This window comes from Erythrolamprus reginae, chromosome 1, assembly GCF_031021105.1.
Source record: "Erythrolamprus reginae isolate rEryReg1 chromosome 1, rEryReg1.hap1, whole genome shotgun sequence".
Taxonomy (NCBI): domain Eukaryota; kingdom Metazoa; phylum Chordata; class Lepidosauria; order Squamata; family Dipsadidae; genus Erythrolamprus; species Erythrolamprus reginae.
The window spans coordinates 423,859,982-423,884,271 of record NC_091950.1 but is presented as its reverse complement, the minus strand read 5'-3'; the positions used below and the strand labels follow the sequence as shown (position 1 = coordinate 423,884,271).

The 24,290-nt window shown below is 45.7% G+C and overlaps 2 protein-coding genes across 2 annotated transcripts in view; one reads left to right on the top strand and one right to left on the bottom strand.

The window, feature by feature from the left end:
* The window catches only part of LOC139158052 (ankyrin repeat domain-containing protein 13B-like), a 16,867-nt gene extending 9,088 nt beyond the window's left edge, over positions 1 to 7,779 (top strand). Inside the window, exon 5 of the mRNA XM_070735443.1 lies at positions 5,013 to 7,779. Within this exon, the coding sequence (XP_070591544.1) occupies positions 5,013 to 5,229 (217 nt within the window). The 3' untranslated portion in view covers positions 5,230 to 7,779. The remainder of the gene's footprint in view (positions 1 to 5,012) is intronic.
* Positions 7,780 to 12,768: 4,989 nt separating this feature from the next.
* Positions 12,769 to 24,290, bottom strand: part of CORO6 (coronin 6) — a 55,003-nt gene continuing 43,481 nt past the window's right edge. The window contains exons 7-11 of the mRNA XM_070735439.1: positions 22,606 to 22,710; positions 21,955 to 22,100; positions 16,381 to 16,438; positions 15,015 to 15,245; positions 12,769 to 13,749 (exon numbers count right to left, since the gene is read on the bottom strand). Of these exons, the coding sequence (XP_070591540.1) occupies positions 13,627 to 13,749; positions 15,015 to 15,245; positions 16,381 to 16,438; positions 21,955 to 22,100; positions 22,606 to 22,710 (663 nt within the window). The 3' untranslated portion in view covers positions 12,769 to 13,626. The remainder of the gene's footprint in view (positions 13,750 to 15,014; positions 15,246 to 16,380; positions 16,439 to 21,954; positions 22,101 to 22,605; positions 22,711 to 24,290) is intronic.

Below are 24,290 nucleotides of genomic sequence, written 5' to 3'. Positions count from 1 at the left end.
TTTCCCCTAGGCCATTACAAGTTATGCATGGTATGTTTGTGTGTATGTCTGTTTTTTTTATAATTAGGGCTTTTAGTTGTTGTATTAAATTGGATTGTTACATATTGTCTTTTACTATTGTTGTTAGCCGCCCCGAGTCTGCGGAGAGGGGCGGCATACAAATCCAATAGAAACATAGAAACATAGAAGACTGACGGCAGAAAAAGACCTCATGGTCCATCTAGTCTGCCCTTATACTATTTCCTGTATTTCATCTTACAATGGATATGTTTATCCCAGGCGTGTTTAAATTCAGTTACTGTGGATTTACCAACCACGTCTGCTGGAAGTTGGTTCCAAGGATCTACTACTCTTTCAGTAAAATAATATTTTCTCATGTTGTTTTTGATCTTTCCCCCAATTAACTTCAGATTGTGTCCCCTTGTTCTTGTGTTCACTTTCCTATTAAAAACACTTCCGTCCTGGACCTTATTTAACCCTTTAATATATTTAAATGTTTCGATCATGTCCCCCCGTTTCCTTCTGTCCTCCAGACTATACAGATTGAGTTCATTAAGTCTTTCCTGATAAGATTTATGCTTAAGACCTTCCACCATTCTTGTAGCCCGTCTTTGGACCCAAACAAACAAGCAAACAAACAAACAAATAAAAATAAAAAATAAAAAATAAATTAAAAAATAAAATAAAATAAAAATAAATAAATAAAAATAAATAAATAAATAAAAATAAAAAATCAATCAATCAATCAATCTGTCAATTTAACTTCCTCATTCTGAGCATTGGTCCATTTCCTGCTGTTTACAGGCAGTCCTCAATTTACACCCATTCATTTAGCGACCATTTGAAGTTAGAACAGCATTTTAAAAAGGGGCTTGTGACTGTTTTTTTCATACTTACCACTACCTCGTGGTCACGTGATCAAAAATTTAGACGCTTGGGCAACTGACTGGTACTTATGTCGGGTTGCAGTGTCCCGGGGTCATGTGATCCCCTTTTGCGACCATCTAATTCACTCAACAACCATGTGAGTAACAGAACAACAGCACTGATTCGCTTAAGAACGGTGGGTAAGAAAAGTCATAAAATGGGGTAAACCCACTTTCTTGCTTAGCAACAGAAATTGTTTGACTCAACTGTGGTTGTAAGTTGAGGACTGCCTGTAAATCTCTCGCTTATTTGGCACAACTGGGGGTAAAATTTAATCTAAGCCCATCACTTAGTAAATGGGGTAAATCTACCCTCCAGCTGGGTTTAGGCAGCATTTTAATGTTGTTTTTTCAGTTTAATCCACTTTTTCTGGATCTGCACTATTATCATCTAAGTGTTGGTTATGACCTATAAAGCCCTTCATGGCACCGGACCAAGATTATCTCAGGGACCGCCTTCTGCTGCACGAATCCCAGCGACCAGTTAGGTCCCACAGAGTGGGTCTTCTCCAGGTCCCGTCAACTAAACAATGTCGCTTGGCGGGACCCAGGGGAAGAGCCTTCTCTGTGGCGGCCCCGGCCCTCTGGAACCAACTCCCCCCAGAGATTAGAATTGCCCCCACCCTCTTCGCCTTTCGTAAGCTTCTTAAAACCCACCTCTGCCGCCAGGCATGGGGGAACTGAGATACTCTTTCCCCCTAGGCCTTTACAATTTTATGCATGGTATGTCTGTATGTATGTTTGGTTTTATAATAAGGGTTTTTAACTGTTTTAATATTGGATTGTTATAGAATAGAATAGAATATAATTTTATTGACCAAGTGTGATTGGACACACAAGGAATTTGTCTTGGTGCATATGCTGTTTTACTACTGTTGTTAGCCGCCCCGAGTCTAAGGAGAGGGGCGGCATACAAATCCAATCCAATCAATTCTAACCAAAATAAATTGAATTAACACTGGACAAATAAGTCACCAAAAAAGGAATTGGTCTTGAAGGAGGCGCAAAGCTAAGCAGTGACTATGTACCAATAAAGGAGAATATTTGTATCTCAGGATTAAAACGATGCTGTTTGAGCTGGTTTGTTTTCTCGCTGACCTTTCATGACCCCAAGTAGGTAACATCATCAGAGTAAAGGGAGTGGGGATATACAGTATATGGAGTGGAGGAGGAGGATTGTGGGGTCCTTGTTGCTACCTGGGCTTAGTTGTTTTCCTGCAGACATTTTATGACCCAAACTAGGGAACGTTATTTGTGCTAGTAAGGATTCCTTAGTATCAGTAGCGCTGATGATGGACCAGAATACCTCCGGAACCGCCTTCTACCGCACGAATCCCAGTGGCCGATCATGTCCCACAGAGTTGGCCTTCTCTGGGTCCCGTCGACCAAATAATGTCGTTTGGTGGGCCCCAGGGGAAGAGCCTTCTCTGTGGTGGCCCCGGCCCTCTGGAATCAACTCCCCCCGGAGAGTAGAACGGCCCCCACCGTCCTTGTCTTTCGCAAATTACTCAAGACCCACCTATACCGCCAGGCATGGGGGAACTGAGATATTTTATGTTTGGTATGTATGTGTTGTATGAATTGCTGGGGTTTTATATATATATATATATTTCTTTTAATATTAGATTTGTTTCATATATTGTCTTTTATTATTGTTGTGAGCCGCCCCGAGTCTTCGGAGAGGGGCGGCATACAAATCTAATAAATAATAATAATAATAATAATAATAATAATAATTATTATTATTATTATTATTATTATTATTATTATTATTATTATTACCTAGTTTGGGTGATGAAATGTCTTTAAGAAAATATCCAGTTTCCAAAAGCACAAGGGCCCCTACAATTCAACCTTGAGCTACAAATATTGGCTTCTGTTGGCCAAGGATGAGTCCACCTCCTCCTCCTCTTCCTCCTCTTCTCCACAAACCCCGCTTCCTTCTATACTGATGATGTTACCTAACTGGGTCACAAAACGTCTTCAAGGAAGTCACCAAGCTCAGAGAGCAACAAGGACCCAACAATCTGTGCTTGTTAGTATATCGGGGTTCTTTTTAAAACTTTTTTAAATATTTAAATTTATTTGAATCTATTTGGATTTGTACGATTTGTTTATGCCTGTTGTGAGCCGCCCCGAGTTCACGGAGAGGGGCGGCATACAAATCTAAATAATAAATAAATAAATAAATAAATAAATAAATAAATAAATAAATAAATAAATAAATAAATAAATAAATAAATAAATCTACCCCCCTGACTGATTTGTTTAACAAATCCCTGTTAACAGGAGATGTTCCTGAGGATTGGAGAATGGCCAGTGTTGTGCCTATCCGCAAGAAGGGCACTACAGAAGAAGCTGGTAACTACAGGCCAGTTAGCTTGACATCAGTTGTAGTTAAAATGATGGAGACTCTACTCAAAAAGAGGATAAATCAGCACCTAAAAAACAATAACTTATTGGACCCAAACCAGCATGGCTTTACTGAAGGCAAATCATGTCAGACTAATCTCATTGATTTCTTTGACTATGTCACAAAGGTGTTGGATGAAGGTGGTGCCGTGGATATTGCCTACCTGGACTTCAGCAAAGCCTTTGATACGGTTCCACATAAAGAGCTGATAGATAAATTAGTGAAGATTGGACTTAATCCCTGGATAGTTCAGTGGATTTCAAGCTGGCTGAAGCATAGACATCAGAGAGTTATTGTTAATGGCGAGTATTCTGAGCAGGGTCAGGTTACAAGCGGTGTGCCACAAGGGTCTGTTCTGGGTCCTATTCTTTTTAATATATTTGTGAGTGACATAGGGGAAGGTTTGGTAGGGAAGGTTTGCCTATTTGCCGATGACTCTAAAGTGTGCAATAGGGTTGATATTCCTGGAGGCGTCTGTAATATGGTAAATGATTTAGCTTTACTAGATAAATGGTCAAAGCAATGGAAACTGCAGTTTAATGTTTCCAAATGTAAAATAATGCACTTGGGGAAAAGGAATCCTCAATCTGAGTATTGTATTGGCAGTTCAGTGTTGGCAAATACTTCAAAAGAAAAGGATTTAGGAGTAGTGATTTCTGACAGTCTCAAAATGGGTGAACAGTGCAATCAGGCGGTAGGGAAAGCAAGTAGGATGCTTGGCTGCATAGCTAGAGGTATAACAAGCAGGAAGAGGGAGATTATGATCCCACTATATAGAATGCTGGTGAGACCACATTTGGAATACTGTGTTCAGTTCTGGAGACCTCACCTACAAAAAGATATTGACAAAATTGAACGGGTCCAAAGACGGGCTACAAGAATGGTGGAAGGTCTTAAGCATAAAACGTATCAGGAAAGACTTAATGAACTCAGTCTGTCTAGTCTGGAGGACAGAAGGAAAAGGGGGGACATGATCGAAACATTTAAATATATTAAAGGGTTAAATAAGGTCCAGGAGGGAAGTGTTTTTAATAGGAAAGTGAACACAAGAACAAGGGAACACAATCTGAAGTTAGTTGGGGGAAAGATCAAAAGCAACATGAAAAAATATTATTTTACTGAAAGAGTAGTAGATCCTTGGAACAAACTTCCAGCAGACGTGGTAGATAAATCCACAGTAACTGAATTTAAACATGCCTGGGATAAACATATACCCATCCTAAGATAAAATACAGGAAATAGTATAAGGGCAGACTAGATGGACCATGAGGTCTTTTTCTGCCGTCAGACTTCTATGTTTCTATGTTTTCTTCCTCCTCCTCCTCTTCTCCACAAACTCTGCTTCCTTCTAGCACTGATGATATTCCCTAGTTGGGCCATGAAACGCCTTCAAGAAAGGACCAAGGGCCCCTCCATCCAGAAGGGCTGCAATGCAGATGTTCAGAGAAGCATTGTGAAGCATCATACGCACATATTCATTCATTCATTCATTCATTCATTCATTCATTCATTCATTTATTAGATTTGTATGCCGCCCCTCTCCGTAGACCCGGGGCGGCTCAAAACAGCAATAAAACGATATACAACAAATCTAATAATATAAAAGTCTCTATAAAAGTCACACATACCCAAATGCTCAGCTAATCTCTCTTCTCTTTCCTGCCTTCCTCCAGGACACCCCAGCACACGCCACCCCCACGGCCTGCCACCCCTCAGTCGCCACTCCCACCCACGGGCCGTGGCCCTACCCACGGGTTGACCACCTACGCCGAGCAGCTGCGCCTGGCCATGGCGCTCTCCGCCAAAGAGCAGGAAGAGGCCGAACGGCGTTCCCGCCTGGAGCAGGAAGAGCTGGAACGGATCCTGCGCCTCTCCCTCACCGAACAATAGGGGGTCCCCCCCCACCCCGAGGGTCTCGGGGGAGGGGGGCATGCACACACGGGCCCCGGCCACACCCCAGGGCCCGCCCGCCAGCGCTTAACAGACGGTGCCTTCCCCACTTCTGGCTCAGCTCGTAGTGCCAGGACGGAGTGGGGCAGGATGTGAGGGGCACAGCCGGGAATTGGGGGGGCTGGCAGGGGTCTGGATGCATTTCCCCTCTCACAATTGAGCCATTTAATTTGACCCTCCTTGGATGGCGGGAGGGTTAAAATCAATCCGAAGTGGGCCACCATCTGCTTCTCTTCCGTGTTGCTCACGGTGGTAAATAGGGGAGGGGCTTCTTTCCCTGCCCCCTTTTTCTGGGCCGGGGTTTGGGGGACTGCAAGGCTCTGGGTTCCATCCATTAGGCAGGCGGGGTGCATCACAACCAAGTTTCACCACACTGGCGTGCAAAACTGCAGAGCGCCACCAGAGGGCGCAAAGCATATACAGTACTCCGTCAAGACTGCCCTCTAGCGGAGAGTTTGATTTTTGCAAACCTAATTCAAAACCCCCAATTCTTAAAGTCATATGTTAAAGTCATATGTCTACATTGAATTCAGGAATTCCCTCCTCCCCTCCCCAAAAAAGCTTACAAGAATGAATCCTGGTTTAATTTAGCACAGAATCCTTGTTAATTCAGGGATGAGCACATTTTTTTAAAAAAGTGGGTGGGGCTTGGAGCCATCTTGGCCGCCATCTTGACTTTTTTGACCCACGCCGCTTGGGAACCTTCCCAGAAGCTAATGAGAACTTTTAATTTAATTTAATTTAATTTAATTTGACTTTTAAGTCTCCCAACTCCTTTCGGACTTGGTGGCGTAGAGTAATTTTCGCTTTCGTCGAGCACAAAACGGGGAGCGGAGAAAAGGCACCCCCCCATCCCGAGATGGGGGATCCCCATGGCAGTGTGTTCCCCCACACCCCTTGCCTCCCCCCCGGGTTTCTGCACCAGTAGCACCAAGTGCACTTAGCTCCGCCCCTCTGCCTGCCAATCAGGTCTCTACCTGCCTTCTGGGGGCTTCCAGGTTCATTTCGCGGCTGTGCCCCCTCCCCCTGAAGGAACCCCTTCCCCAGTAGGTGCAGGGCCATTTGTGGGGTACCCAGACTGGTATTGGGGAGAGGGAGGACTTGGGTGCGAGAGGAGGGGGTGCAGGCCATGTGGAGCAGGGGTGCATTGCCACCGGCGCATTGCCACTACTACCGGTGCGCTGTGCACGCAGCTTCGGTTGTCTCGAATGTGCACGCATGCACATCTCATAAGGGGATGCGCACGCGCACAGGATATTTCAGCGGGGTTGTTTTTTACTTCCAGGCATGCACGTAAGCCAAACATTGCTGAAATCTCTCTCTTGCGCACACATTGTCTTGTGAGGTTTTGCTTCTGCGCACGAAGCAAAGGATATGAAAAATTGGGGGGGGGGAAGACCTGGCACCAGCGAAGGACTGCGGTCTTTGGCATTACTGGTGCACCCTCGGAGGCTATTGCAGGCACATGCATGTACAGTGGGCGTGCACATGCCTCTCAGCGCGATTTGACTTCACATGTGCAAGTGAAATTTGATGTGAGGATGTTCACACGAGCTGATTTCACTGATTTTTGCCAATATTTCTGCTTCCAAGCATATGAAAAAGCAAAAAGTAGGTGAAAATCTCGCTCACACCACTGGCCTCACGCAAGATTTCGCTTGCTGCACATGCGCAGAAGCCAAATCTCGCAAAAGGATGCTCGTGCATGCATTGGGGATGCACAGGCATGTGCACATCCTGGAATGTCCTACTGGGACTGCGCACCAGACCGCCTGACCAGCAGCCCATTAATGGTGCACGTCTGTGCGTCTCCTGCATTTTTCCGCTTCTGCACATGCGCGGGAAGCAAAATGTCATCTAAATCTCACGCGAGGACACACGAGAGAGATTTCAGCTATTTCTTTTGCTTCCGTGCATGCGTGAAAGCCAAAAATCGCCGAAAACTCTCTCTCTCACATCCTCTCGCAAGGTTAGCACACCAGTAGCAATCCACTACTGCTGTGGGGAGGGGATATGGGGAGACTGGGAGGGGCCCCAACCCTGCACCCCCTTTTCTCCAACGCCCCCTCCAAAGTCCTGTTGAATGCACCCCTTGTTGCGATGGGGGCCTCGGTGAGTGGGTCTGTGAGCTGTTCTTTTCCAATTTGGCCTCCCGTCCTCATTGCCAGTGCCCTCTTGCAAGGTCGTTACAATCCATGGTGCTAACCTTCCGGGGGGAGGGACGTGGAGACCCCTCTTGCCAGGGTAGGGGTGAGTAGGTGGGGGAGGCGAGCAGCCTGCAGCCCCCTCCTCTTCTGTTAATTACGCCACCCCCCAGGTAACCAGAGGGGGCCTTGTGTTGTGGGCGGTGGGGGCTAAGATCAAACTACAAAGAGGGGAGGGAGTTTCCGGGCGCCCGACACATTCGGGGAAGGCAATGGAGACTCTATCACCTGGGGGCCAGGTGTGTTTACCTGCACAGAAACACCAATAAAATACCTTAAGAACCCTCGGTTGTTTCGGCCTCTCTTGTTTTGGGGATAAGGAGGGGGAAAATTTGCTTCAAATGTGAAGCTGCACTTCGGTTGCGGCGTTTGCAAACGGGACATCCAATCTCTGTGTCACACAGGTGGGGAAAACCCCAAATATTGTTTATTCATCAGCAGCGGTTCTGGCACACAAGTCGTCCTCGATGTTACCTCATTTAACGACAGTTCAAAGTTACAACGGCTCTGAAAAAAATGACTCGACCAAAGTCCAGTTATAAGCCCTTCCCCACCTCCAACGCAGTGGCCATTTCGAGCTTGGTAAACAGTCATAAATGGAGGATTTAAAGCAATCAGATCTGGGTTGCAAAGATTGCAATGGCCAACAGGTGGCGGGACAGAATTCGATTTGGGGGACCTCTTGTGCACTACTGCCTCCTGGAGTTCACCTGCAATTCTGCGGATGTGATTTTTGTCACCCTGTTGTACAGGGTTGTAAAGGTAATCCTCGACTTACAATAGTTCATTTAGCGACCGTTCAAAGTTACAATGATGATGAGAAAAGGGACTTGGGGCCTCTTTTCACACTTATTCATTCAGCAATTCATTTAATTTAACTTAATTTAAGCAATTCAGATTCTTAGCAACTGACTCGTATTTATGACGGTTGCCGCAGCCCTGAGTCATGTGATCCCCATTTACGACCTGACCCCAAAGTCAACTAAATGAACAGCTGCAGTGGTTCACGTTACAACAGTGTGCCAGAAAAGTTGTAAAAAGGGGCAAAACTCCCTTAACAAATGTCTCACTTAACACATTTTGGGCTCAGTTGCGGTCGTAAGTTGAGAACGACCTATATTTATTTATTGTTAATAACATGTTGTGGTTAGCTCTGGCCCAGCTCCTGCCCCAAGGAATGTGCAGGTGGATGTGGGCGAGACATCCACATGCCGCAGGCCTCTTTTGCTCCCGATGGAATCTGCCGGTGAAGCCTCCTCTGACCAAGAAGCATGAGTGACAGAGAAGAGGGGAGTTTGGCAGACCGCCCAGGAGGAGATCAATCATCTGTATCATCCTTGGATTCTGAACAAGAATTAATGACACATCCACGCCTGTGTAGAGTGATGCATAGGAGACAACAACTGAAGGATTATTACAAGAGAAAATGAGGCCACCTGTGGTTGGGTGGGGCTCCAGTAATTAGGGCTGCTGCTATAAATAGCAGCGTGTGGGTTTGTGAAAGAGTATCTGATCCCAGTTTTTCAGGAGTAGTGTGTTGCTGTTTTCTGGACTGTTGAATTTTCACGCCTTTGAAACCAAAGCAGAGCAACGTGTGTGTCTCACTTCATTGGAAGAAGAAGGGGTGTGAAGTTTCTTCACAGGTGCTAGCTAAGTACTTAGTGACTGCTTAATGGAAACTGTACAGACTACCCCGTTGTTTTGGGAAGAGTGCTCTTTGCAATACAAAAAGAGCGCTTAGTTTATTTTGAATTTTGTGATAAAGAACATTGTTTTTAATTTTCAAACGTGTGTGTGTGTCTGAAATTTATACCCTTGAATTTTCAGGAGGCTCCTACCAGAGAGCCCGGCAGAACAATAACATATTTTTTTATTATTTATTTATTATGTCATGTTTACATGTAGTACCAGGAAAGGTGGCATTCCCAAATTTACATTTTTTAAAAATTTAAAATAAATCAGATTGGATTGATTGCAATTGGGCAATTGCTTTCTTCAGAAAAGAGATTAAAATTAAAATATATTATCTAAAGTCCTCAGATTTTGCGAGTCCTTAATACGATGCGGATTGGATAGCCTGGTGGAAGATTTATCTTATATATAGTTGTTACCGTCTACAGCTGGTCCTTCCAACACAATCCAGCCCAAAATTTGTGTTGTTAAGCAAAACGCACGTGAAGTTAATTTTGCCTCATTTACGGACAGTTTGGGCCACAGTTGTGAAACACCGCAACTGATACATTAGTGACAGGGTTGTTAAGCAAATCTGGCTTCCCCATCGCTTGTCAGAAGGTTGCAAATTTATTCCACCATCAAAAATATGAGTCAGTTGCCAAGAAATTTTGCTCCCGTGGTCACGGGGGTGCTGCAACAGTTGTTAAGTGTGTAAAATGCTCTTAAGTTGCTTTTTTTTTTTTTTGTGGTTAGCTCTGGCCCAGCTCCTGCCCCAAGGACTGTGGATGTGGGGGAGACATCCACATGCTACAGGCCTGTTTTGCCCCCCCCCCAGTGGAACCTGCTGATGAAGGCTCCTCTGACCAAGAAGACATGAGTGACAGGGAGAAGGAGAGTGGGGCAGACAGCTCAGAAGGAGATCAATTCTCTAGCTCCTCTTTGGATTCAGAACAAGAGTTAATGATAAAGCCACGCATGCGGAGAGCGATGCATAGGCAGCAACAACTGAGAGATTATTATCAAAGAAAATGAGGTCACCTGTGGTTGGGTGGGGCTGTGGTCATTAGTGAGGCTGCTATAAAGAGCAGCCTGTGGGTTTGGCCATTGTGGAAGATTATCTGATCGTTGTGTTTGGTGACTGCTTTGCTGACTTTGACCTTTGTGTGCTGATTTTTCCCTGCTTTGAAACTAAACCAGAGCAAAGTGTGTGTCACTTTGTGAAAGAAGGACTGTGAATTGCCTCACAGCTGCAAGCTAAGTATCTCAGAACTGATAGGGGACTTGTACCAATTACCAGTTTGTTTGGAGACCAGTGCTCTTTGCTATACCAAAAGAGGGCTTGGTTTAAGTGAATTTTCATTTTAAAGAACATTGTTTTGAATTTTGGCTGTGTCTGAAATTTGTACCTGTTAATTTTTGGGAGGATTCTACCAGAGAGCCCGACAGAACATTTTCAAGGCCGTAACTTTGAATGGTCACTAAATGAACTGTTGTAAGTTGAGGACTCTCCGTATGGTTGTTTTGGAACAAGGTCCTGGTAATTTTGCAAAAATCAGAGTCTGGAAGCATCTTTTCTGACTTAACCCACTTGATTCAAAGGCAGAAAGTTTTGGGGAGCTGCAGGTCAATCCTCAAGTTACAACGGTTCACTTAGTAACCGTCTGAAGTTGCAGCGACTCAAAAAAAAGTTAACTTGGTGGTTTTTCACACAAATGCTGCAGCAACTCTGTGGTCAGGGGCTTGGCAACTGGCTCGTATTTACCATATTTGTCGGAGTATAAAAGACGCGCCGTACTTTTTGGGGAGGAAAATAGGAAAAAGAATCTGCTTACCAGATATCTGGCTAGCCTCCTTAGTCTGGTCAGCTTCAGCACATTATTTTATCCCCTGGTTAAGGGCTTAAAAAAACCCCTTATTTTGAGAGAGTAACAATGAAAGGGCCTGCAAGCCAATGAGAGCTGGGAACATTGATAGAACCTGGTTAGGACTGTAAAGAAACATTTGGAGCAAGTAGAGCAATGGAAAAAAACTGCAAAGACTTAGGACTTGGAAAACATTCTTCGCAGAGAGTAACAATGAAAGAGCTTGCAAGCCGGTAAGAGCTGGGAACATCAATAGCATCTGGTTAGGGCTGGAAAGAAATTTACTTGGAGCAAGTTAGCGTAATGAAAAAACTGCAGAGACTTAGAGCTTGGAAAACATTCTTTGCAGACAGTAACAGTGAAAGAACCTGCAAGAAAAGAGCTAGGAAGATCGTTAGCACCTAGTTAGGGCTGGGGGGGGAAAGCTTTTTTTTTTATATATAAAAAGCGACATTCAGAATATAAGACGCACCTGAATTTTCAGCCTCTTAGGGAGGAAAAAGATGTGTTTTATACTCTGAAAAATATGGTACGAAGGCCCGATTCACTTAATGACCATTGGTCTAACAACCACAGTGGTTCAATTTTAACAAGTGCAGCAAGAAAGGTGGTAAAAAGGGGCGAAATTCATTTTAAATGCTGTCTTGCTGAGCCCAAAAAATAAAAAAATAAAATTCGGGGTTCAATGGTGGTTGTAAGACGAGGAATGCTGGACTGCACATTTCACTTAATGCCAGGTAGAGTTTAGGCCGGGGCGTCTTTCAAATTTGGCTATTTTAAGATGGGTGGACTTCAAATCCCAGAATCCCCAGCCTGCAGTGCTCTTGAGGTTGCTTGTGGGTTCCCTCAAGGGCATCTAGCTGGGCCTCAGGCTCGTTCCCCTCCCCCCGTCAAAAGAAAATAACTCGGAGGCAAGAGGTCTGATCAGCCATTGGAAATGAGCCACAAGATAGAGATACAGTGGTACCTTGTCTTACGAACGCCTCTTCATACGAACTTTTCGAGATACGAACCCGGTGTTTAAGATTTTTTGCCTCTTCTTCCGAACTATTTTCACCTTACGAACCCGAGCTGCCGACGCTAGGATGCCCCACCTCCAGACTTCCGTTGCCAGCTGAAGCGCTGGGATTCCCCTGAGGCTCCCCTCAGTGGGAATCCCCGCCTCTGGACTTCCATTGCCAACTGAAGCGCCCGTTCTTGCATTGCTGGGATTTCCTTCAGCCTCCCCTCGCTGGGAAACCCCACCTCCGGACTTTCGTTGCCACGTGAAGTGTCCATTGCCAGCCGAAGAGTGGGGATTCCCCTGAGGCTCCCCTCGCTGGGATTCCCTTCATTTTTGCCGGCGCTGCTTTGAATCCCAGCAAGGGGAGGCTCAGGGGAATCCCAGCAACGCAAGAATGGGCGCTTCGGCTGGCAATGGAAGTTCAGAGGCGGGGATTCCCAGCGGCGCAAAGCAAAAGTGGTGACTTTTGGGATGGGGTTGCACACATTATTTGCTTTTACATTGATTCCTATGGGGAAAATTGCTTCTTCTTATGAACTTTTCTACTTACGAACCTGGTCATGGAACAAATTAAGTTCGTAAGTAGAGGCACCACTGTATATGTATATGTATCAAGAATTGTCCTAAATTGTCCTTGGCCTGTGACGCAGGCAATGAGCAAATTGAGCAGCATTATATAAAATCGACTGTCTTTTAACACTCTGACGACGTTAGTAGAGGACTAACGAAAGCTTAGTTCATTTTAGTAGTTTTTAATAAATTTTAAACGTTCCAGAGATCATGATGGTTGTTGCCTCTTCATTTATGTATATGTATGTATTTATCAGCATAGGCAAATGAGCAATGGCCCTATTTTCTCTCCCCCCCCCCCAAACCCACTTTGCATTCCAAGCAGGTGGGGAGGGGGAGGTGTTGCTGTAACCCAGCATCCTTGTCCCTCCACCCACCCACCCTGGCAGCACATCTGGGCCTGGCCCAGCTGTGCCACATCTGTACAACATTCAGCAATTGAGATGGGAAACGCCGAAAAGGCAGCCCCCCACCTCAATTTGCACCTGCCGGTGCTTTCCCTGGGCCGCAACGCCCCCTCCCCTTCCAGCAGGGGTTGGAGAATCCTCTTGGGGCCCCCTCACCATGTCGGTAAAACCAATGTCCCCCCCCCCGCCAGCAGGGTCTCCCTCCCTCGCTACAGACCCATTTCTAAATCTTGCAAATCTATGGGTCGCCTGTTGCACTGCAAAACTCACAACAAACCTGTGGACTCACAACAACCCCACACCCTTTGCTCTATTCCCCAGACGCCGAAAGGTGAGTTGGCATCACAGCAACTCTACCCTGCAACACCACCAACACCAACACCTCCACCACCGTGTCCGGAAGTCCATGGAAGATCTTTTCACTTAAGCCCGTTTCCACCACAAAAATCACGTCGGGGCGGAGAGAAAGGGATAAGAGGAGAGTAGGGCCAATTCCCTGCAACGACTACTACGGGGAGCATCCCCTACGAATGCCCGTTGAGCGGAGAAGAAGCCGATGGATGGGGGAGATGCTCGGTCCGTCTCCGGGATGGCAACGTTCCGGCTGGCGGTAGAGGCTAGTCCGTCACCTCGGCGAGTTCGCAGAGGGTGTTTTCCAGGTCGGTGATGCGCTTCTCGTGATCTTGGAGGGTCTGTCGCAGAGTGCGGATTTCTTGCAAGAGGTCTTCGAGGGTGGAGGTCTGTGGGTGGGTGTGGGGCAAGAAGTGGAGGAAGAGGAGAAGGAAAGAAAGAGAAAGGAGGAGAGGAGAGAAAAGGAGGAGAAAAAGTTGAAAAGAAGAGGAAAAGGGGAAGAAAAATGAAAAGGAGAAGAAGGTGACAGCAGGAGGAGGAGGAGCAGAAGAAAAAGGAGATATGAAAAAAGGAAATAGGAAGAAGCGGTTGAGAATGAAAAGAATAAGGAGAGAAAGAGAAAGAAGGAAAGGGGAAAAGGGGGAAAGGAGGACGATGATGACAAGGAGAATGAAAGGGAGAAGAAAGAAAGGAGATGGAGAGGAAAAATAAAAAAGGAGGAGAGAAGAAAGTTAAAAAGGAGGAGGAAGAAGGGAAAGAAAGGAGGTGAATGAAGAAAAACAAGAGAAGAAAGAAAAGAAGAAAAGAGAAGAAAGAGAAAAAAGAGGTATGTCACTTAAAGAAGGAAGAAGGGGCTAGTTCATTTTTAGAGGCAAGATCTACATTTCTCTCTCTATCATCTCTCTCTCTCTCAAATTTATCATCTGTCTGTCTGTCTATCTATGTTATCTATCTTTGTCTGTCTCTGTCTATACTATCTATTTTATCTATCTTATCTATCTATCTCTCTATCCATCCATACATCCATCTATCTATTATATATATATCTCTCTTTCTATCATCTCTCTCTCTCATCTATCCATCCATCCATCTAAATGCTATTGCTATCTTTCTATCATCTATCTATCTATCTATCTATCTATCTATCTATCTATCTATCTATCTATCTATCTATCTATCTATCTATCATCGTGTCTGCCTGTCTGTCTGTCTATCATCTGTCTCTTTCATCTGTCTCTCTCTCTATCTCAGTCTGTCTGTCTATGCATGCATGCATCCGTCTGTCCATCCATCCCTCCGTCCATTCATCCATCTATTATCTGTCTCTCTCTCTCTTTCTCACACACATACACACAAACAAACAAACAAACACAAAGAGTCAACAACTCACAGAAAAATTGGAGTCGCAGCTGGACATATCTCTCTATCTCTTTATCTCTTCTCTGTCTCTCTTTCTATCATCTCTCTCTCTCTCTCTCTCTTATTGTTGTAAGCTGCCCTGGGTTCTCAGGGATTGGGTGGCATATAAGTAAAATTAAATAAATAAATGATAAATAAATATCTCTATTTATCCATATCTCTCTCTCTCTCTCTCTCTCTCTCACACACACACACACACACACACACACACCGACACAGACAGTCAAGAACTCACAGAAAAATTGGAGTCGCAGCTGGAGAGGGTCCTGCGTGAGCCGGGTGGGGGTTTGCTGTCCAGGATGTTCTTCTTGCTGACTTTGAGCTCCCGGTTCTTGAGGGGCACGTAGCCGTCCCGCAGGGAGACCAGGAGGGGCTCCGCGTCTTTCCCCGCCAGCCACTCATCCGCCTCCAGGGCCGGCTCGGGACCCGGTGTGTCCGGGTAGAGGTCGTCTTGGAAGAGGTCCGACTGCCAAGAAAGGGGAGAAGGGTCTGGTTAAGTCTTTGCCAACTCCAGGAACTTTAAAATGTGTGCCCGCCCACTCCCAGAATCCCCCAGCTAGGAAATCAACACTCTTAAAGCATTGATGGCTGGGGGATTCTGGGAGTGGAAGCCCTCCACTCTTAAAGCATTGATGGCTGGGGGATTCTGGGAGTGGAAGTCCTCCCCTTTAAAGCATTGATGGCTGGGGGATTCTGGGAGTGGAAGTCCTCCCCTCTTAAAGCATCTTGGCTGGGGGATTCTGGGAGTGGAAGCCCTCCACTCTTAAAGCATTGATAGCTGGAGTATTTTTCCTTCTTTCTCTCTCTCTCTCTTTTCCTCTCTTTCTCTTCCTTTCTCTCTCATCTCTCTCATTCAACTCTCTCCCTCTTCCAAGGTAAAAATCTTTGTGTTCCTGGGGATTGCAAGTGATCTAAAAGGTTGCTATTCTATTTACAGAATAACAGAATAAAAGAATCGGATTTCTATAAGGCCTGGGAGAAGTGGTATAAATGGATATCTAGAATACGAAACAACCAAAAAACTGCCTGAGTTCAATTCTACTGATATATCCACATAATCACTGGAAAAAATGAATTCTATCTTAATGTGAACTCTTACATCTTTTACTATCCTCATTTCCTATTTTCACCGCTTATTAAGAACGACAAGTCATTAAACTCAATGTCTGCTATTGATGCAGACAATCCCATTCCCACCCCACCTCCTCCTTAGACTTATTAAGTAATATATGGTATAGATAATAAATATGGTCACTGGAATGTAAATTAAGAATGAAACATGAATAGAACTATTGTAATAATATCATTTGATATATAATAATAATATATATATTAAGGAATATAATGGACCTCTGTAACCCTCTGTAATTTTTGGCCTTCAAACTTATTATACTTGTACTGTATTCCCTCTCCCCTTTGATTTTGTACTCCCTTCTTCCCTTTCCCTTTTCAATAAATCAATAAATTATATTTTTTAAAAAACAGAATAAAAGAATCGGAAGGGACCTTGGAGGTCTTCTAGTCCAACCCCCTGTTCAGGCAGGAGACCCCTGCCTACTCCATTCTGGACAAACGTGCCAGCTAATTCATGAAAGTCTTACCTTTCGGGGTACAGTCATAACAATGGGCTCACATTTCCGCTCGTGCAGCTTGTAAAACCTATGTAGTGATGGGGGGGAGAGAAGTAAATTAAGGGGGTGTTTTTGACCACCCCCAAATTATCATTTATCTATCTATCTATCTATCTATCTATCTATCTATCTATCTATCTATCTATCTATCTATCTATCTATCTATCTATTGGATTTGTATGCCGCCCCTCTCCGAAGACTCGGGGCGGCTAACAGCAATCATAAACAGTGTACAATAATAATCCAATACTAAAAGCGAATTAAAAAACCCTTAATATAAAAAACCAAACATACATACAAACATACCATGCATACAATTGTAAAGGCCTAGGGGGGAAAGGAATCTTAATTCCCCCATGCCTGGCGGCAGAGGTGGGTTTTAAGTAGCTTACGAAAGGCAAGGAGGGTGGGGGCAATTCTAATCTCTAGGGGGAGTTGGTTCCAGAGGGCTGGGGCCGTCACAGAGAAGGCTCTTCCCCTGGGTCCCGCCAAGTGGCATTGTTTAGTTGACAGGACCCGGAGAAGACCCACTCTGTGGGACCTAACTGGTCGCTGGGATTCATGCAGCAGAAGGCGGTCCCTGAGATAGTCTGGTCCAGTGCCATGAAGGGCTTTATAGGTCATAACCAACACTTTGAATTGTGACCGGAAACTGATCGGCAACCAATGCAGACTGCGGAGTGTTGGTGTGACATGGGCATATTTAGAGGAGCCCATGCTTGCTCTCACAGCTGCATTCTGCACGATCTGGAGTTTCCGAACATTTTTCAAAGGTAGCCCCATGTAGAGAGCATTACAGTAGTCGAGCCTCGAGGTGATGAGGGCATGAGTGACTGTGAGCAGTGCCTTCCGGTCCAAATAGGGTCGCAACTGAAGTCATTCAATCTCCCCTCCCTCCCTCCCCCCAACCCCCCCCCCCCCGTTTTTTTTTTTGATGGTCTGTGCATCAAATTAAGCCCAATTTCTATCACTTTAAGAGCTGTGGACTTCAACTCCCAGAATTCCCCAGCCAGCATTGATGGGAGTTGAAGTCCACCCATCTTAAAGTTTAAAAAAATACTGCAACTTAACAAAGCTTTACATGTTTTAATTGAATTTATCACCGGCTGGAAAACAGCCATCATTCAGCACCTTTGTTCCAAAAGAACAGAAGATGAATAAAATATAATAATTAAATAATGACAAGCCATAATTTAGATCCTACGTCAACTTAGCTATTCTTGGCCTGGGATGCAGAGAGCTTCAGTTATGAAAAGCATCTGCCTTTGAATATATAATTTATTAGTTGGATAAGATTCTCCTTTTGTCAACCGTTTCCTCCTACAAACCTTACCCTGAACAATTAATTCCTGGCACAATTATTAAATTGTGCTCTGAAATCATTTTTTAATTTTGCCTTCTTAATATATGCAATTAGCCAAGCAACTTTTAAAGGAGCTTTCAAGAACTGGAAAGAAATAGGTAGAAAGAAATTTGATGAAGAAGGAAAGGAAAGGAGAAAGAAAAATGGGAGAAAATTGACACTGCCAAGCCAATTCAAAATACAAACTAAGAAAGAAAAAATAGATTTAGGAAGGAGTTAAGATATTCCTTCCCCCAGGCCATTACAAGTTATGCATGGTATGTTTGTGTGTATGTTTGGTTTTATTATAAGGGTTTTTAGTTGTTTTATTAATTGGATTTCTACATGCTGTTTTTATCATTGTTGTTAGATTACCTCTGGAACCGCCTGCTACCGCACGAATCCCAGCGACCGATAAGGTCCCACAGAGTTGGCCTTCTCCGGGTCCCGTCGACTCAACAATGTCGTTTGGCGGGCCCCAGGGGAAGAGCCTTCTCTGTGGCGGCCCCGGCCCTCTGGAACCAACTCCCCTCGGAGATTAGAACTGCCCACACCCTCCCTGTCTTTCGTAAACTACTCAAGACTCATTTATACTGCCAGGTATGGGGGAGTTGAGATATTCCTTCCCCCCTAGGCCATTACAAGTTATGCATGGTATGTTTGTGTGTGTGTATGTTTGGTTTTTATAATAAGGGTTTTTAGTTGTTTTATTATTGGATTGTCACATGCTGTTTTTATCATTGTTGTTAGCCGCCCCGAGTCTGCGGAGAGGGGCGGCATACAAATCCAATAAATAAAATAAATAAATAAATAGGAACTAAATGTTGCCTTATTTGTTTGTTAATTAATTGAATTTATGTAGCTGCCCATCACACTGAATGGTGCAGAACAGTAGATAAAAGAAAGAATTCTATTCTATTCTAAATATAAAATAATGCAAACTATGATTGAAGGCAGAATGAAAAAGGGATCCCTTATTTATACACTGTTCAAAAAAAAATAAAGGGAACACTTAAACAAGACAATATAACTCCAAGTAAATCAAACTGTCCACTTAGGAAGCAACACTGATTGACAATCAATTTCACATTCAACGTTGTACAGAACAAAGTATTCAATGAGAATATTTCATTCATTCAGATCTTTGGGTGTTTCCTTTATTTTTTTGAGCAGTATATTTATCAAGTCATTTATCAATTGTGATTTATTTTACATTTATCAATAGTCTTTACTAGTGTAATACTCATTTATTAATAATAATTTATGAATCAGGATGCTATTGGGAGAAGGGCATGGCCAAATGCCACGGCAACACGGAGTTCCTGTGCGCTCCGTGGGGGAATCCCGAATCCCTGTCGCCTGGGGATCCTGGTTCCATTGGAACTAGGCCAGAACCGCCTTAGAGGGGTGGTGAGGAAGAAGGGGGCGTCATCGGCATTCTGTTTTGGGGTTGGCATACTCTACAGAGAGCTGGCTTGGGGCCTCGACCAGCGGTAGTGCGAAATTGGCTTTTTTAACACAGGGATTGATTAGTAGAAAGCTTTGGAGTCACCTGGAAAGATGCTATTCTGAGATTAATAATTTAATAATTTATTGGATTTGTATGCCACCCCTCTCCGTAGACTTGGGGCAGCTAACAACAATGATAATTAATAAAATTAGATAATTAGTAAAACCTATTATAGCTGCTTCTTGACTTGCAATTCCTTTAGTGACTAAACATACAACAGCACTGGAAAAGGTGATTTATGACCCGTCCTCACATTTATGACTGTTGCAGCATCCCAATGGTCACCCGATCAAAATTTGTGTGCTTGGAAACTGTTAAGTGTTCTGGGCATGACCACTGAGCCTCACAAATCCTCCAACGACTCAATCTTCAAACAAATAAACTCTTTATTTTCTCTTTGACAGTTCAACTACACATGGAATATATTCTGGTAGCAAACAAGCAGCAGGACTGGAAATTCTCTATCGACAGAGAGTTAATTGCTTTACGACGCAATTAATATTTCATTCTGAATAACTGGGAGATAATACAAATCTAAATAATAAAATAATAGCTATAAATCTCCTTAAGCGAACATTCTTACCAGCACGAAACAGAGCATTCTACGAACTGCTTCTGACTCATTCAGACAGTCTCTCATGATTTATCTACGGCTTTCTCTTCAAGGAGCAAATGAAACATACATCATACTTTGTCAATCAATTTGTCAGAACACAGTCTTCTTTTCCAGTTTCTACTGGAAGTGACGTATCGATGCACAGAGCTAGTAAACTGCAGATTATTTTATTGATTGATTGATTGATAGAGTTGGAAGGGACCATGTGGGTCATCAAGTCCTATCCCCTGCCTAAGCAGGAACCTTATAGCATCCTAGCCAAATTGCAGTCCAATTTCCTCTTAAAAATGTCCAAAGTATTGGAGTTCACAACATCCACTGGTAGGTTGTTCCACTGGTTGATCGTTCTGACCGTCAGGAAGTTCTCCTTGGTCAGCTTCCAGCCGTTGTTCCTCGTCCGGCCCTCCGGTGCCCTGGAGAATAAAGTGATCCCCTCCTCTCTGTGGCAACCCCTCGTATACCTGTAGACTGCTATCATGTCCGCTCTGGCCTCCCTTTTCTCTAGGCTATCCATGCCCAGTTCCCACAGTTTCTCTTCGTAAGTCTTGGTTTCTAGACCCCTGATCATTTTGGTTGCTCTTTTCTGCACCTTCTCCAGAGTTTCTATGTCTCTTTTGAAGTGTGGTGACCAGAACTGAATACAGTACTCCAGGTGTGGTCGGACCAGGGCGTAGTAGAGTGGTATTAAGACTTCCCTGGTCTTGGAGTGTTAATTAATACCTCTTACATCTAACTTCTTCTCTTCTTTTGTTTATTCTTCTGTATTTTGGAACTAACCACTCGCTGCGTGATAACTCATCACTATCTGACACGGAACCACTTTCCATAGTAACTTCAGCCCCCTGAGGCCCTTCTAAATCACTGCCCACTTCACTCCCATCTCCCCATCTGATAACCTCTCTATCCCAGGATAAACTAAGGCACTTGGGTCTTCGTCTTCAGAATCCGACATTTCCTGAAGCTGACAAGGATCACTCACAACAGGAAGTACTTAGGAGGGTTGCAGCATTCTAGGGTTTCATGTTCGCAACCTTCCGTGCTGGCATCCAACAAGCGAAATCAATGGGGGGAAGTTGTATTCGCTTAGCAACCATGATTCACTTAACCACCGTCATAAATTTGGGCACAACTTACTGAACAACTGCCTTGCTTAACAGTTGTGGTCCTAATTGCGAGCCTCAGATCGACTTATGACCACAACTGAGCCCCCAGCATTTCTGTTGCTAAGCGACACAAACGTTAAGTGAGATTTGTTCCGTTTCATGAAGTTTTTTTGACACTCGTTGTTAAGTGAATCTCTGCTCTTGTTAGGTTGGTCACGCAGTCGTTAAGCGAATCTGGCCTCGAGATTCACAATAAGGGGATTGCTTGACTGGCAAGGACTCTGCAATGGTTATAAACACGAGTCGGATGCCAACCGCCTGAATTTTAATCACCTTTTCCATGGTAATAAGTGTGGAAAACTTGTCGTGACCTTTTTTTCAGCACCATTATAACTTCTACCGGTCATTAAATGAACTGTTGTAAGTGGAGGACTACCTGTGACATAGTTGTTAAGTGAATCACTACAGTTGTTAAGTCAGACCGTTGTGAAGTGAATCTGTTTGCCAAAGGAGAATCCCGTGATCCCGGGAGACTGTAACCGTCGTAACTACAAGTATGAGCTGAGGTGGCGCAGTGGGTAGAGTGCAGTACTGCAGGCCACTAAAGCTGACTGCTAGATGTGCAGGTCAGTGGTTCAAATCTCATCACCGGCTCCAGGTTGACTCAGCCTTCCATCCTTCCGAGGTGGGTCAAATGAGGACCCAGATACTGTGACTCTGTTAAAAAGTGCTATTGCTAATAAATTGTAAGCCGCCCGGACTCTAAGGAGAAGGGCTGCATAAAAAAAAATCGAATAAATAAATAACTTTTGACTTTTCCGACTTTTGACCATGTGGCTGCTACAACGGTCATTGTGTGAAAAACGGTCTGGAGGAACTTTGTTCCTTGCCGTTGTAACTCTAAATGGTCACTAAAGGAATTGTCATGAGCCAAGGAGCAGCCGCCCCCCCTGCACCCCTCCCAGAGACTCACCTGGCGATTTCGCACTTGCTGACGTCCAGCCCGCGTTTGGGCATGAAGCCCATCCCCCGCTGAGGTTCCTTGCTGCTGTAGGTGCTCAGGTAGTGGACGTAGGGCGCCTCCTCCGTGATCTCGAAGTAGCGGATGCTGCTGTCCCCCTGTGCAAGCGGGAGAAGGAGGAGGAGGAGGGGTGGTGGTCCTCAGGGCGGCTCTCCCTTGCCCACCCACCCATCCAGCAAGGGGAAATATTTAGGTCCTCCCCGGCCAGCCAGCACATTTGGCAAAATGATGCAACCCCTCTTCCTTCCTTCTCACCCCCTTATTTTATTACTCTCTCTCTCGCTCTCTCTTTCCCTCTCTTCCTCCCATCCTTCCCTCACTCACTCCCTCTCTCATTTCCTCATAAGGAACCTTTTCCTTTTTTCATTTCCTCCAAGAACAGGTTGGTACCCAATTTTTCCTCCCGCTCTTTTTATTCCCATCACAAACCCAGGCAGTGGGTCTAAGGTAGGAAAGGTCAGCGCTCACTTGGTTAGGACCTTTGATTTATCAACAGGTGGAGGTGGAGGGGAGCACACTATCCCTCCCTCTGTTTATCCCCAGAGTGGACCCTCTGCACCCCCCTCCCTGGGAGGAAATTACCTTCCTCCCCTATTTACCTACCTTTCCACACAGGTAGACTATGCTGGAATCAGGGTCGTAGAAGGGCAGGAGGACCCCATTGCTGGTGTCCATCTCCTGCAGGGCGATGGGCTCCTCAAAGTTCTTCTGCAAACGGCAGGGAAGGAGTCAGGAGGACCCCCCAACCCAGTCACTCCTGAAGGACCACCTCCTTGGGCTCTCCTGACCGAGGGTTCCCCCAGAGGGCATCTAGTCTGACCCTCCCCCTAATTCTCCCGCCTCTTAGCCACCATCGTACATTCTGACGGCCTCTCCCCACCACCATCACCCGAGCCGCAGTGCCCCCTATGGGTTACACTAGGGATGCCCAACCTTGGTTCACTTTAAAGATCTGTGGATTTAGAGCTGGGTGGTGCAGTGGTTAGAGTGCAGCCCTGCAGGCTCCTTCAGCTAACTGCTAGCTGTACTTCAGCGGTTCAAATCTCACCAAGCCTTCCGTCCTTCCAATGTGGGTCAAATGAGGACCCAGATTGTCGGGGGGCAAGAGGCTGAGTCTGTAAACCGCTTAGAGAGGGCTGGAAAAGCAGTATAAAGGGGTATACAAGTCTAAATGCTATTGCTATCTATCTATCTATCTATCTATCTATCTATCTATCTATCTATCTATCTATCTATCTATCTATCTATCTCTCTCTCTGTCTCTCTATCTATCTATCTATCTATCTATCTATCTATCTATCTATCTATCTATCTATCTATCTATCTATCTATCTATCTATCTATCTATCTATCTATCTATCTACCGTGTTTCCCCGATAGTAAGGCAGTGTCTTACTATCTTTTTACCCCCAAAAGCCCCACTGTGTCTTACTTTGGGGGTATGTCTTACATCTCCCCGCGCGCCTTCGCCTTCCAAGCTCCCCGCGCGCATTTCTTCCAAGCTCCCCGCGCGCCTTCGCATTCTCCCCGCGCGCCTTCGCCTTCCAAGCTCCCCGCGCGCATTGCTTCCAAGCTCCCCGCGCGCATTGCTTCCAAGCTCCCCGCGCGCCTTCGCTCGCCTTCGCTCGCCACCGCCTCTTCCCCTGCCGAAGCTCAGCTGCAAGCGGCCAGCGAGGCCGATCGGATCCGAGGCGAGCGGCCGGAGCTGCGCCCTCCTTCGCCCGCCTCCTTTCCGCTCGCCTCGGAGCCGCTTGCAGCTGAGCCTCGGCAGGGGAAGAGGCGGTGGCGCCGCGGCGAGCGAAGGCGAGGGGCGCGCAGGGAGCTGCCGGAAAGGAGGGCGCAGCTCCCTGCGCGCCCCTCGCCTTCGCTCGCCGCGGCGCCACCGCCTCTTCCCCTGCCGAGGCTCAGCTGCAAGCGGCCAGCGAGGCCGCTCGGCTCCGAGGCGAGCGGAAAGGAGGCGGGCGAAGGAGGGCGCAGCTCCGGCCGCTCGCCTCGGATCCGATCGGCCTCGCTGGCCGCTTGCAGCTGAGCTTCGGCAGGGGAAGAGGCGGTGGCGAGCGAAGGCGAGCGAAGGCGCGCGGGGAGCTTGGAAGCAATGCGCGCGGGGAGCTTGGAAGGCGAAGGCGCGCGGGGAGAATGCGAAGGCGCGCGGGGAGCTTGGAAGGTGAGTGAAGCTGCAAGCTGAGCTTCGGCAGGGGAAGAGGTGGTGGAAGAGGCCGCAGGCGAGCGAAGGCGAGGGGCGCGCGGGGAGCTTGGAAGCAATGTCATCGCCCCCCCCCCGCAATACC